The sequence below is a fragment of the Poromitra crassiceps genome (genome assembly GCF_964638095.1).
Source record: "Poromitra crassiceps genome assembly, chromosome: 18".
Classification (NCBI taxonomy): domain Eukaryota; kingdom Metazoa; phylum Chordata; class Actinopteri; order Beryciformes; family Melamphaidae; genus Poromitra; species Poromitra crassiceps.
Window position 1 is genome coordinate 17,491,481 of NC_139636.1, and position 13,051 is coordinate 17,504,531.

Here is a 13,051-nt window from a genome sequence, read left to right on the forward strand (position 1 = left end):
GGCTGATGTGCAGATTGCTTTTCTGGCTGAGAAATGAATCCATGATGGGCCAAGTTCATTAAGGTGCTAATTGAATGCCGATGGTTACCCTGTTTGCTCTCGTGTGTTAGTTATTGCTGGAATAAGTAATGGACACTGTTACTTGGAGATGTATGGTCCTGGGAGGAGGGTGTGTTCATTTTGGGGAGGTATAGAGGAAATCGGTTATCCAGGTGTGTGTGTGTGTGTGTGTGTGTGTGTGTGTGTGTGTGTGTGTGTGTGTGTGTGTGTGTGTGTGTGTGTGTGTGTGTGTGTGTGTGTGTGTGTGTGTGTGTGTGTGTGTGTGTGTGTGTGTGTGTGTGTGTGTGTGTGTGCACAGTGCAAGTCAGTTGTTTGTGTAGGTGCGTGAATGTGTATATTTGGTTGTGAATGGGTCTGGTAGTCGCAAAGGTAGGGCTGGCCGACCAAAAACCATAGCCACGTTCATAATCATTCACTCATTCACTCCCTCACTATTCCCATATAGTAGGGATGCGCCGATCCACTTTTTTCACTTCCGATCCGATTCCGATACCTGAATTTGGATATCTGCCGATACCGATATTATGCCAATACCAATATTTTTCTTGAATATACAGTATAGGCAAAGATTTGGCCAATTAAATTTTTTTTTTAAATATACATTGCAAAAAGCAGACAAAATTAAGAAAATATACAAGGCAAAGAAGGATACTATTATACATGGGCAAATTACGTGGCAGACCTGTGCGGTCCACGCTGGAATTGCAAAAAAAAAAAAAAAAAATGTTTTGTTTTTGTTTTTTCTCCGATCCTTAAACCGGGTTGATTTTATGCAAACGGACTGAACCGACATCATTACGTCTGTAGTAGCTCTGTGGCTCAGCTGGGCTCTGGTCAGCAGTCAGGGGCAGGGCGTTTAAGCAGCGCTGAGTGGTTCTTCTGTCCAATATAAGTTTGTGAACTGCCATGAACTGTGGCAAGTAGGATTAAATAAACGCACTTCCATGTGTTCCGGCAAAATGTGTTTCCAAAAAGCACTCATTAAAAATAGTATACTCGCAGAAAAACGCATTTTCCTTAGCAACCGTGCAACGGATGTAAACACGAATTTCACTTTTGAAAGCGGCGTAACTTGTGCATGCATGTTTTAGTAACATCGTGCTGTTTTTAGAGATCGTTGGTTACGTGAATAGCCATGACTAATGTGCTGCTGGGGATTTACCATACCAGTGGAGTCACTTTCTTTCATGGGCTATTCACCTTATTCACCACGCCCACTTTTTCTCTCTTCCGCGTTCAACGCAAATGTATTTGTTCTTCCGGTTCAGTGCTAGTTGCCTTCTGTGGCTTCTGTGGTTAGCCACTAGTTAGTTATGTTATATGGCAGTAAAATGCCACTGAATGACCAAATTGATATAACTTTTAACCATTTCGAGTAACACTGTTTCCATACGGATCACCAGCGTTAGTTTGTTGTTTATAACGTGGCTATATTCATAACGTTTCTATCTCGGATGCGTTATTTCGAATCGCACATAGGTTACGCCAAACCACACATAGGTTACGCCTCGAATCGCACGCAACCTATGTGGGTTTCAGGACGAAACAGCCTCGACTCCACTAACGTCATCTTAAGAGCACAATATTCCTGGAATGCAAGTTTAACTAAACAGTTACATGTCCTCTGCATTCTACATAAAATTAAGATATTACGGGTTGTTTTATTTTGTATGTTACATACGTATTGGCCAAGATATGTTAGTTTATGGGGGAGTAATTTTGCCACTTTAGGAGCGGAGTGTGCGTGGCCATTTTGCCTGCGGGGTTTTTGGCAAGTCAAAACGGAAATACTATTACGAAATGACGTAATGCGGAAGCGTCCATGTGTGGGCAAAGAATAAGGTGAATAAGAGCGGCTGCCTGTCTGCTAAGAGTCAAGTCAAGTGGTAACACCTAGTGGTAGAATTAGGTACATGTATACCGGTTCGGTGTGATTTTTGGTCGGTAATATCGACCCAGTGTGACAATCTTTAAACCGACCCAACTACTAGTGTTCAGTTCAGTGACTAAGTGGGTAAAGGCAAATAATAGAACAGCTAGAACAGTCTGGTGAGTTCAGGAAATGACATCACTGTAGCATGTCCCAATTTCCCCTCGGGGATCAATAAAGTTATTCTGATTCTGATTTAATGTAGCCTTTAAAACACTTATGCCATATCACAATATTACGATATCCAAAATCGAAGACGATATCTATATCTAGTCTCATATCACGATATCGATATAATATCGATATATTGCCCAGGCCTAATAGGAGTGAGGGAGAGAAAAAGATTCAGGGTGACTTTAAATCTATCTTTAGAACACCAACTCATGACACAGCTTCAGAGCCAAGTCAGGAAAGTGAACAGTGCTTTGTATGCATATGAAGAGCCCACTGACCACAGCCAGGTGACAGGACCACTGTGTGACCACAGCCAGGTGACAGGACCACTGTGTGACCACAGCCAGGTGACAGGACCACTGTGTGACCACAGCCAGGTGACAGGACCACTGTGTGACCACAGCCAGGTGACAGGACCACTGTGTGACCACAGCCAGGTGACAGGACCACTGTGTGACCACAGCCAGGTGACAGGACCACTGTGTGCTATGAGCCCACTGACCACAGCCAGGTGACAGGACCACTGTGTGACCACAGCCAGGTGACAGGACCACTGTGTGACCACAGCCAGGTGACAGGACCACTGTGTGACCACAGCCAGGTGACAGGAGCACTGTGTGACCACAGCCAGGTGACAGGAGCACTGTGTGACCACAGCCAGGTGACAGGACCACTGTGTGACCACAGCCAGGTGACAGGAGCACTGTGTGACCACAGCCAGGTGACAGGACCACTGTGTGACCACAGCCAGGTGACAGGACCACTGTGTGTGCTATGAAATAGTTTCTTCATGATAGTTTTCCATCTTTTAAAACTACTCTCCACAGAACCCACTGAGGTGAGTCTGCTAGCTTAAGGTCAGACAAACAAATTACCATTGGTTCTGTTCATAAGCTCTCTTGCTTTTGCTCATGCACAGACACAGGTGTGTGTGTACACACCCACACACACACACACACACCCACACACACACATTTACACGTATTACTGAGTCGCTTTGCCTTCATATTTTGCACTGTAATCTGAAAATCTGTCATTAAATCAATAAAAAGTGTCAGGAGGTAAACAGCTGTATTTACTTCAGTCCATCCACTGATGGCTGTGATTAATAAACACAGATGCGTCGTCCAGCAGGAAATGATCGTTGTGCCTGATCAGCGTGGGGTAAATCCTCCCGTTCTTCCACTGCAGCAGAGTTAGCATTTAGCTGCTAGCCCAGCCCAGGCAGACAGGATCAGGGATTCAACCCCCGCAGTGAACGCAACATCTGAACAGACGTCTATGTACCTGCTTTTGAATGCCCAATCCTGCAGTGTAGAGCCGCAGCACCGCCCTTTGGTGAGTCAGCCCATTGAGATATATGGGGGGGTTTTACCCCACCGTCTAGTCTCGCTCGCCAGCCGTAGTAACATTTAGTTGGCGTGCAGACTGACTGTATCTATGACATAACTATGGCAACCTTATTGTCATCATGAGGAAAAAATATACGTGAACAATCTTGTTTGTATGTCTTACAACCAAAACTTGTTGATGCACAGTTTACACCTGTGCTACAGAACAGATCCCAGGTAACACAAATCATTAAACCTCCATGCCTGTATAGCTAAACATCCATGCATAAGAAGAGCCAATCACATGCTCCAGTGCTCACATACCCTCCTTTTGACCCAGGTGTGTGTGTGTGTGTGTGTGTGTGTGTGTGTGTGTGTGTGTGTGTGTGTGTGTGTGTGTGTGTGTGTGCGCGTGTGCGTGTCGGTGTGCTCACCTGTATGTGTGGCTGTTGCCTTCAGTGTCCCATCATGTCGCATTTCTGTTGGATCACTTTTTTGTGTGTCTGACACAGACGTTTGTGTGTGAGGTTGCTTTTGTGCGAGTGTGTTTGGGAAAGCGTTGTGCGGTGGGCTCATTGATGTGTAAGCTGTTAGGACCCCTGGCTGGAAGACAAAGCCAGTAGCCCTCATTAGCCAGTGACCCCGGTCTGACCCGGCCGGGTGAGGCTGATCTGAAACAACACGTCCTCTGCCTGCTGGTGACCCTTCCTTTACGGGCTCCAGCTCATTACTACTACAGCTCACAATCTTTTTGAGCAGTCATCACAGACAGTGTTTGCTTATCTTCAAAGTAGCATTGGCGCAGTGCTTCTCCACTGCTTTTCAGCCATAGAGATATGAGCTTCCCATGTTGAAAGGTTTCACATTTTCTCATTTAGAGCTGTGGAAATTAAAATGGTCCAAGTAGCAAGAGGCACCGTTATAGGAGCGCTCTGGGAATGACAATTAAATCAGTTTTTTTTGGGTTTCCCCTAGGTCTGCTGCTTTTTCATTTTCTTATTATCCTTTCGGTATATATTCTTACTGTGTGTGTGTGTGTGTGTGTATATATATATAAAAAATATTACACCCCCTTCAGGGCCCCCCCAAGGCAATGGTAGGGGAAACACCGGAAGACCCCTCCATTCTCTCCTGCACATCACTCCCCAGCATCTTCTTCTTCTTCTTCTTCTTCTTCTTCTTCTTCTTTCGTGTATCATCAGATGGCCACCTCCATGTCGTGCAGCCACGCCCTCGTCTCCGGTCCTAAGTGGAAGAGGCCGGCTTCTGAGGGTGGGCTGTATAGGGGGCAGCCGGTGATTATGTGCTCGGCAGTCTGTTCAGGCTCGCCACACTCGCATGCCGCACTGACGGCATTGTTTGTGCGGCATTGTTTGACAAACTAGGGGATGTTTCCACAGAAATACACACCCACACTATAAAGAGCAGCACTTCGTTATTTGTCCAAGCTATTAGTTTCAAGAGAAAGAAGGGTCAGTGTTCTCCTATTACTCACTGATCTGTAGTAAGAGTGAATAGCTCAATTATCAGCTGTAAAATAAACCTCATGTGATTTTAAAGGTTCAAGTACAGATCAGTAAATGTTTTATTTCAATTTAATTATGAATATGGAACATTCTCAGGTTGCATCTCAGATGAGTCTGGGTTTTAGCTTTGGGAAACAAATGTTAATGTTTGCACAAATGTATTGAACTGGCCAGATGAATAAGTAGCAGGCCAGCACTCCAATATGTCCTTTCATGGTTTTAATAAGTCACCTGGGACGGCACACAACGAACGTTTCAGCGTCGAGCCTTCATCAGTGTTCCCAGGTGACTTATTAAAACTCTGATAGGACATTTTGGAGTGCTGGCCTGCTTCTTCTATTGCTCTTGTGACTTGTGTTGGCCCTGCCTGCAGCCTAATGGAACTCGTGTTGTGAGTAACCTTGCGAAGCAGCTGGATTCGTGTGAGATCATGAGGTCGCGATCACACAACAATCCATCTTGCCACGCTCCAATCTATCGGTTAGAATCCGAACCACCAGTGGTTCACACCAATCAGCGTCCAGAGGCAGCTTTAGGTGTGATGACAGTCAGAAGTGAGCCTGTGATAAAGTCGCATTTAAACTGTTTCCGGATCGGCTTTTATGACTTTTCCTTTTTTTCGGCTTTTCCCCCCCAATTGTACTTGGCCAATTTCCCCCTGCTGCTCTTGGTTGCTGCTCCACCCTCTCTGCGGATCTGGGGAGAGCCGTATGCACCATGCTTCCTCCGACACATGCGCAGTTGCCAGCCGCTTCTTTTCACCTGATCGGGGAGCTTCACCGGCAGGACGTAGCACAGGTGTTTTCTGAAAATCGTGTTTAAAAAACGCATTCACTCTTCGAAAATGATAAAAGTGGTCCTCATTTGTGAACGTGATCTTGCTGAACACAAAGCTCGCTGTTTCATAAAATGTTGTTAACCACATACCTTATTTCAAGCATCTAACCAAGATCCCCATAGAAAAATCCTATTGACTTTTACACCTAAGCGCCAGAAGTGCTGACATCCAGGTCTTCCGGACTCATTCCTGTGGTACTCTATAAGACCCACATAGTTAAATCAAGTACTATTCTGCTTTCAAGGCAGCTCTACAGCTCCCGTGAGCTTTCATTCTATCAGCACATTTCATTAGCTTTCACAGATACTGGCAGTAAAAAACTCCTTAATTGGACCAAATGAAAACCATGCCGACAATTGGGAGTGTGATAATGTCACATTTTACTAGCATTATGCTGTGTCATCTCATGAAATATCCCCGAAATATGCACTATAAATTCAACGCTTTTATTTTTATTTGATTTTATTTTACTATTAATTCAACACTTGTACATGTAGAATCATTAACTTAAATGACCCAGTAAATAGATATAGCCAGGCTCTCATGAGGGTCCTAGACAGCAATGTCTGACTTTTTATGGGTAATGATCATGCTAGTAAGTCTCCCAAAAAGTCCTGCTTCTTTTCTAACACATTATGCTTATTAACCAGGGCAATGCAAACTCTGTCACTGTGTAATGTGTCAAGAGATGTTGCTAGTGCTGAATGCGGGTGCAGACTGTTGCAGACTGGTTGTTCATTAACTTAAATGCAGTGTCAGTGTCTGAGAAATCAACTTTCTGCCTGCTAAAATAATCAAATGTATCTGGACTACCTGCCAAGAATAATACTGGGCTGGCCAAAAATAATTTGCATGCATTTTTCATAGAAATGTGTCACTCTCTCTGCTTTCAATGCTATTTTATGTACATAATCTGGTGCAAGAGAGATTGTCTTTCAAACTTGCTCACACATCGTTCTTGTCTTATTTTTTTTTCTTTTTGGTGGCTTCACACGGGCCATGTTTCACCACATGGGAATAGGTTTCAATGAAAGCCAGGCTCGTTATCCACCCAGGAAGTGGAGAAGCAGGCATGTTATCCACCCAGGCAGTGGATAAACAAACTAGTTATCCACCCAGGCAGTGGAGAGACAGGCTAGTTATCCACCCAGGCAGTGGATAAACAAACTAGTTATCCACCCAGGCAGTGGATAAACAGCCTGGTTATCCACCCAGGCAGTGGATAAACAAACTAGTTATCCACCCAGGCAGTGGAGAGACAGGCTAGTTATCCACCCAGGAAGTGGATAAACAAACTAGTTATCCACCCATGCAGTGGATAAACAGCCTGGTTATCCACCCAGGCAGTGGATAAACAAACTAGTTATCCACCCAGGCAGTGGATAAACAAACTAGTTATCCACCCAGGCAGTGGATAAACAGCCTGGTTATCCACCCAGGCAGTGGATAAACAAACTAGTTATCCACCCAGGCAGTGGAGAAACAAACTAGTTATCCACCCAGGCAGTGGAGAGACAGGCTAGTTATCCACCCAGGCAGTGGATAAACAAACTAGTTATCCACCCAGGCAGTGGAGAGACAGGCTAGTTATCCACCCAGGCAGTGGATAAACAAACTAGTTATCCACCCAGGCAGTGGAGAGACAGGCTAGTTATCCACCCAGGCAGTGGAGAGACATACTTGTTATCCACCCAGGCAGTGGAGAGACAGGCTAGTTATCCACCCAGGTAGTGGAGAGACAGGCTAGTTATCCACCCAGGCAGTGGAGAGACAGGCTAGTTATCCACCCAGGCAGTGGAGAGACAGGCTAGTTATCCACCCAGGCAGTGGAGAGACAGGCTAGTTATCCACCCAGGCAGTGGAGAGACAGACTTGTTATCCACCCAGGCAGTGGAGAGACAGGCTAGTTATCCACCCAGGCAGTGGAGAGACAGCCTGCTTGTTATCCACCCAGGCACTGGAGAGACAGGCTAGTTATCCACCCAGGCAGTGGAGAGACAGGCTAGTTATCCACCCAGACAGTGGAGAGACAGGCTAGTTATCCACCCAGGCAGTGGAGAGACAGCCTGCTTGTTATCCACCCAGGCAGTGGAGAGACATACTTGTTATCCACCCAGGCAGTGGAGAGACAGGCTAGTTAGGCAGTGGAGAGACAGGCTAGTTATCCACCCAGGCAGTGGAGAGACAGGCTAGTTATCCTCCCAGGCAGTGGAGAGACAGGCTAGTTATCCTCCCAGGCAGTGGAGAGACAGGCTAGTTATCCACCCAGGCAGTGGAGAGACAGGCTAGTTATCCACCCAGGCAGTGGAGAGACAGACTTGCTATCCACCCAGGCAGTGGAGAAACAGGCAAGTTATCCACCCAGGCAGTGGAGAGACAGGAGGACAGGTTTGCTGAAGTTAACCTGCTACTTTGTGTAGAGCCAGCGGAACAGGCAGCCAATCAAGAGTTTGTTTGCCAGATGTCACTTTTGGACCCTTATCACATGTTGACTTTTGAGTCTATTTAAGTGTTTGACAAACTAAACCAAGAAATAATCTGAATGAGTTTAAATATTTGGAACCATATTTGATCACATATTTGCGCAGATCCAGAGCTAATTGAATTTGTAGCCCAATCTAGTCAGCCAGCGAGGCAGTCAGCCAGCCAGTGCTTCACTACCTCCACTCATCAACTCTCCTCTCAGCTGCTGTTGCTGCCAAAAGGAGCCAGTGTCCATCTGTTAGTAACGCAGTGTCAAAATGCAAAATCCATATCTAGCACGGTCATTTTGGCGCTGGTTGTCAAGGTCCAGTGCTACAATCAGTGCTGGGCAGAATATTAAAGGTAGCAGAAGAGCCAGTCCCATGCTCAAAGTCCTCTTTGAAAATCCACCAAGTGGTATACCAAGTAGTTGGGCTGTTAGTGCATGACGGCAATTTAAATTGTGCTGTATGCACAGAAGAATTGTACAGTACAAAGTGTAAAACTTGAAAAAGAATGTGTTTGCAGCTTTCAGATGTAGACACAATTCAAAATGTGGATCAACGTTGCTCTGATGTTTACAGTGTAAAGAAACCGTACCCATTTAAAACTTGGGTAGCTGTCACATAATCAATTGTTTTGACAATGAAAAATATGTTCAACCCAATTGAGAGAAGAACAAGAAAAAAGCCAGTAGGGAATCATGTTTTCACCTCAAGTCGTGCTTAGTCCCCTCCCCCTTTTTTGTTTAATCGAGTTATTATTTACATATTTTTTTCTTTCATTTTCACCCCAATTGTACTTGGCCAATTCCCCCTGCTGTCCCAGTCGTTGCTCCACCCCCTCTGCCGATCTGGGGGAGCCGTAGACTAGCACATGCTTCCTCCGATAGATGTGCAGGGTCACGCTATTCCCCCCAGGGCCAATGTGTGTGTAGGAACGTCTGACCAAGCCGGAAGTACCTGTACACTACCCAGACGCCCCGGGGCGTGCCTTGTTCCTGCCTTGTGCCTTGTTCCTGTTCCTTTAAGAGCTGTTGGTCATAAATATACATCAGCACAACTGGGTGATGAAAGTGAAAATTAATTGGTCAGATTTAGAGCCACACCAGCTGTGGCCCAACTTGTTGTCAATTATGTTGTTTACTTTTCCTTGTGTTATTTACAACACCTATGCTCAAATTGCTACTTCTCTCTCTCTCTCTCTCTCTCTCTCTCTGTTTTCAGCACCACGACATTGAGGCCAGGCCAAGGTAAGACTGCCAACATGATTCATGTTCACCTTTTTATAGTAGCAGCTGAGCAGGAAGTAAAGACCCTTCAAACCCTCCTCAGCGAGGTCCTTCTCCATCAGCCACCAGCAGACTGACGAGTATTCAACTCTCATAATACAGTAGCACCCTCCACTGCTCTCTGCACTCCCTGTTCACTCACAGAGTCACTACATCTACTACACCCCCCCCCCCCCCATCGCTCTCTCCCTCCTCTGCAGTCCCTGTTCACTGACAGACTCACTACACCACCTCCACTGCTCTCTCCCTCCTCTGCACTCCCTGTTCACTCACAGACTCACTACACCACCTCCACTGCTCTCTCCCTCCTCTGCACCCCCTGTTCACTCACAGAGTCACTACATCTACTACACCCCCCCCCCATCGCTCTCTCCCTCCTCTGCAGTCCCTGTTCACTGACAGACTCACTACACCACCTCCACTGCTCTCTCCCTCCTCTGCAGTCCCTGTTCACTCACAGACTCACTACACCACCTCCACTGCTCTCTCCCTCCTCTGCAGTCCCTGTTCACTCACAGACTCACTACACCACCTCCACTGCTCTCTCCCTCCTCTGCAGTCCCTGTTCACTCACAGACTCACTACACCACCTGCACTGCTCTCTCCCTCCTCTGCAGTCCCTGTTCACTCACAGACTCACTACACCACCTCCACTGCTCTCTCCCTCCTCTGCAGTCCCTCTTCACTCACAGACTCACTACACCACCTCCACTGCTCTCTCCCTCCTCTGCAGTCCCTCTTCACTCACAGACTCACTACACCACCTCCACTGCTCTCTCCCTCCTCTGCACTCCCTGTTCACTCACAGACTCACTACACCACCTCCACTGCTCTCTCCCTCCTCTGCAGTCCCTCTTCACTCACAGACTCACTACACCTACACCACCTCCACTGCTCTCTCCCTCCTCTGCACCCCCTGTTCACTCACAGACTCACTACACCTACACCACCTCCACTGCTCTCTCCCTCCTCTGCACCCCCTCTTCACTCACAGACTCACTACACCACCTCCACTGCTCTCTCCCTCCTCTGCAGTCCCTCTTCACTCACAGACTCACTACACCACCTCCACTGCTCTCTCCCTCCTCTGCAGTCCCTGTTCACTCACAGACTCACTACACCACCTCCACTGCTCTCTCCCTCCTCTGCAGTCCCTGTTCACTCACAGACTCACTACACCTACACCACCTCCACTGCTCTCTCCCTCCTCTGCACCCCCTGTTCACTCACAGACTCACTACACCTACACCACCTCCACTGCTCTCTCCCTCCTCTGCACTCCCTGTTCACTCACAGACTCACTACACCTACACCACCTCCACTGCTCTCTCCCTCCTCTGCACTCCCTGTTCACTCACAGACTCACTACACCTACACCACCTCCACTGCTCTCTCCCTCCTCTGCACCCCCTGTTCACTCACAGACTCACTACACCTACACCACCTCCACTGCTCTCTCCCTCCTCTGCACCCCCTGTTCGCTCACAGACTCACTACACCACCTCCACTGCTCTCTCCCTCCTCTGCACCCCCTGTTCGCTCACAGACTCACTACACCACCTCCACCTCTCTCTCCCTCCTCTGCAGTCCCTGTTCCCTCACAGACTCACTACACCACCTCCACCGCTCTCTCCCTCCTCTGCAGTCCCTGTTCGCTCACAGACTCACTACACCTATAAAGCACATCAACCTTCCCATGCCTCCAACGCTATCCTGTCACATGCGAGTCACGTTGGTGGCCCAGCAACGCAATTAGTAGCTCTCATCTGTGTGTGCCCGCTGGAATCAGAAGAGGTGACAATCTGCCTGCTCCAATCAGAGGGCCGAGAGACAGAAGCTGGCAGGTCGACACTGTGTGTGTGTGTGTGTGTGTGTGTGTGTGTGTGTGTGTGTGTGTGTGTGTTTAGTCGAGCTGTTGTGTCATTACCGAGGTCAAGTCTCGCCCGTAGATACAACAGAGTATCAGATTTGCATCACTATCTTATTACTATCCAGAAGTTGATGGCGTGCACACACAGGCACAGTAGGCGCAAAAGAGGGATTGAGAGAAACCGACAGGCCGGACAGACACAAGGCTTATTTGCCCGCTGAAATTACAGTTATACGCTATATTCTTCTGCTGTGTCTCTATCTGTCTGTGTGTCAGACAGTGTGAAATGGATAGTCCTCGCCCCGTGTCACCGTTATCGATCTGCTGCTGACACAGAAACCTCTCCACCTCCCTCGCCCAGAACAGGAACATGGCTAGCACCACCTAGCGTCTCTGTCTGCCTCCCAGCTCCGCAGACGCAAAACACACAAAAACAACCCTGCATCCACAAAGCCCTGTCTGACTCTCTGCTCTCAGCAAATGCCAGCCCATCTGTCTTCAGAGACACTGTCATTCGCTGTGAGACTTTGTTATTAAAATGAATTGGGAAATATTCCTTTCTGCCACAAAACACGCTTTGAAGTAAAGGTCATTAATGGACAGGAGGCTCTCTTGCTTTTTTCTCCCCCCCCCCCCCCCCCTTTTTTTGCACTAATGTTCTACCTGTGCTTCCAAAGGTCAAACAAACACAAGCTGAACCTTCATATTCCATTATAGCATTGATATTGTGCTGCTGGTTCATTGATTATAGCATTGATATTGTGCTGCTGGTTCATTGATTATAGCATTGATATTGTGCTGCTGGTTCATTGATTATAGCATTGATATTGTGCTGCTGGTTCATTGATTATAGCATTGATATTGTGCTGCTGGTTCATTGATTATAGCATTGATATTGTGCTGCTGGTTCATTGATTATAGCATTGATATTGTGGTGCTCGTTCATTGATTATAGCATTGATATTGTGGTGCTGGTTCATTGATTATAGCATTGATATTGTGCTGCTGGTTCATTGATTATAGCATTGATATTGTGCTGCTGGTTCATTGATTATAGCATTGATATTGTGCTGCTGGTTCATTGATTATAGCATTGATATTGTGCTGCTGGTTCATTGATTATAGCATTGATATTGTGGTGCTCGTTCATTGATTATAGCATTGATATTGTGGTGCTGGTTCATTGATTATAGCATTGATATTGTGCTGCTGGTTCATTGATTATAGCATTGATATTGTGCTGCTGGTTCATTGATTATAGCATTGATATTGTGCTGCTGGTTCATTGATTATAGCATTGATATTGTGCTGCTGGTTCATTGATTATAGCATTGATATTGTGCTGCTGGTTCATTGATTATAGCATTGATATTGTGCTGCTGGTTCATTGATTATAGCATTGATATTGTGGTGCTCGTTCATTGATTATAGCATTGATATTGTGGTGCTGGTTCATTGATTATAGCATTGATATTGTGCTGCTGGTTCATTGATTATAGCATTGATATTGTGCTGCTGGTTCATTGATTATAGCATTGATATTGTGCTGCTGGTTCATTGATTATAGC

At 46.6% G+C, this 13,051-nt stretch overlaps 1 protein-coding gene across 2 annotated transcripts in view; it reads left to right on the forward strand.

Annotated features, from left to right (window-relative positions):
• trim44 (tripartite motif containing 44) overlaps positions 1-13,051 on the forward strand; it is a 69,524-nt gene that overhangs the window by 19,473 nt on the left and 37,000 nt on the right. For both annotated transcript variants that reach the window (XM_083654550.1, XM_083654551.1), the window contains exon 5: positions 9,549-9,574. In XM_083654550.1, the coding sequence (XP_083510676.1) occupies positions 9,549-9,574 (26 nt within the window). The remainder of the gene's footprint in view (positions 1-9,548; positions 9,575-13,051) is intronic.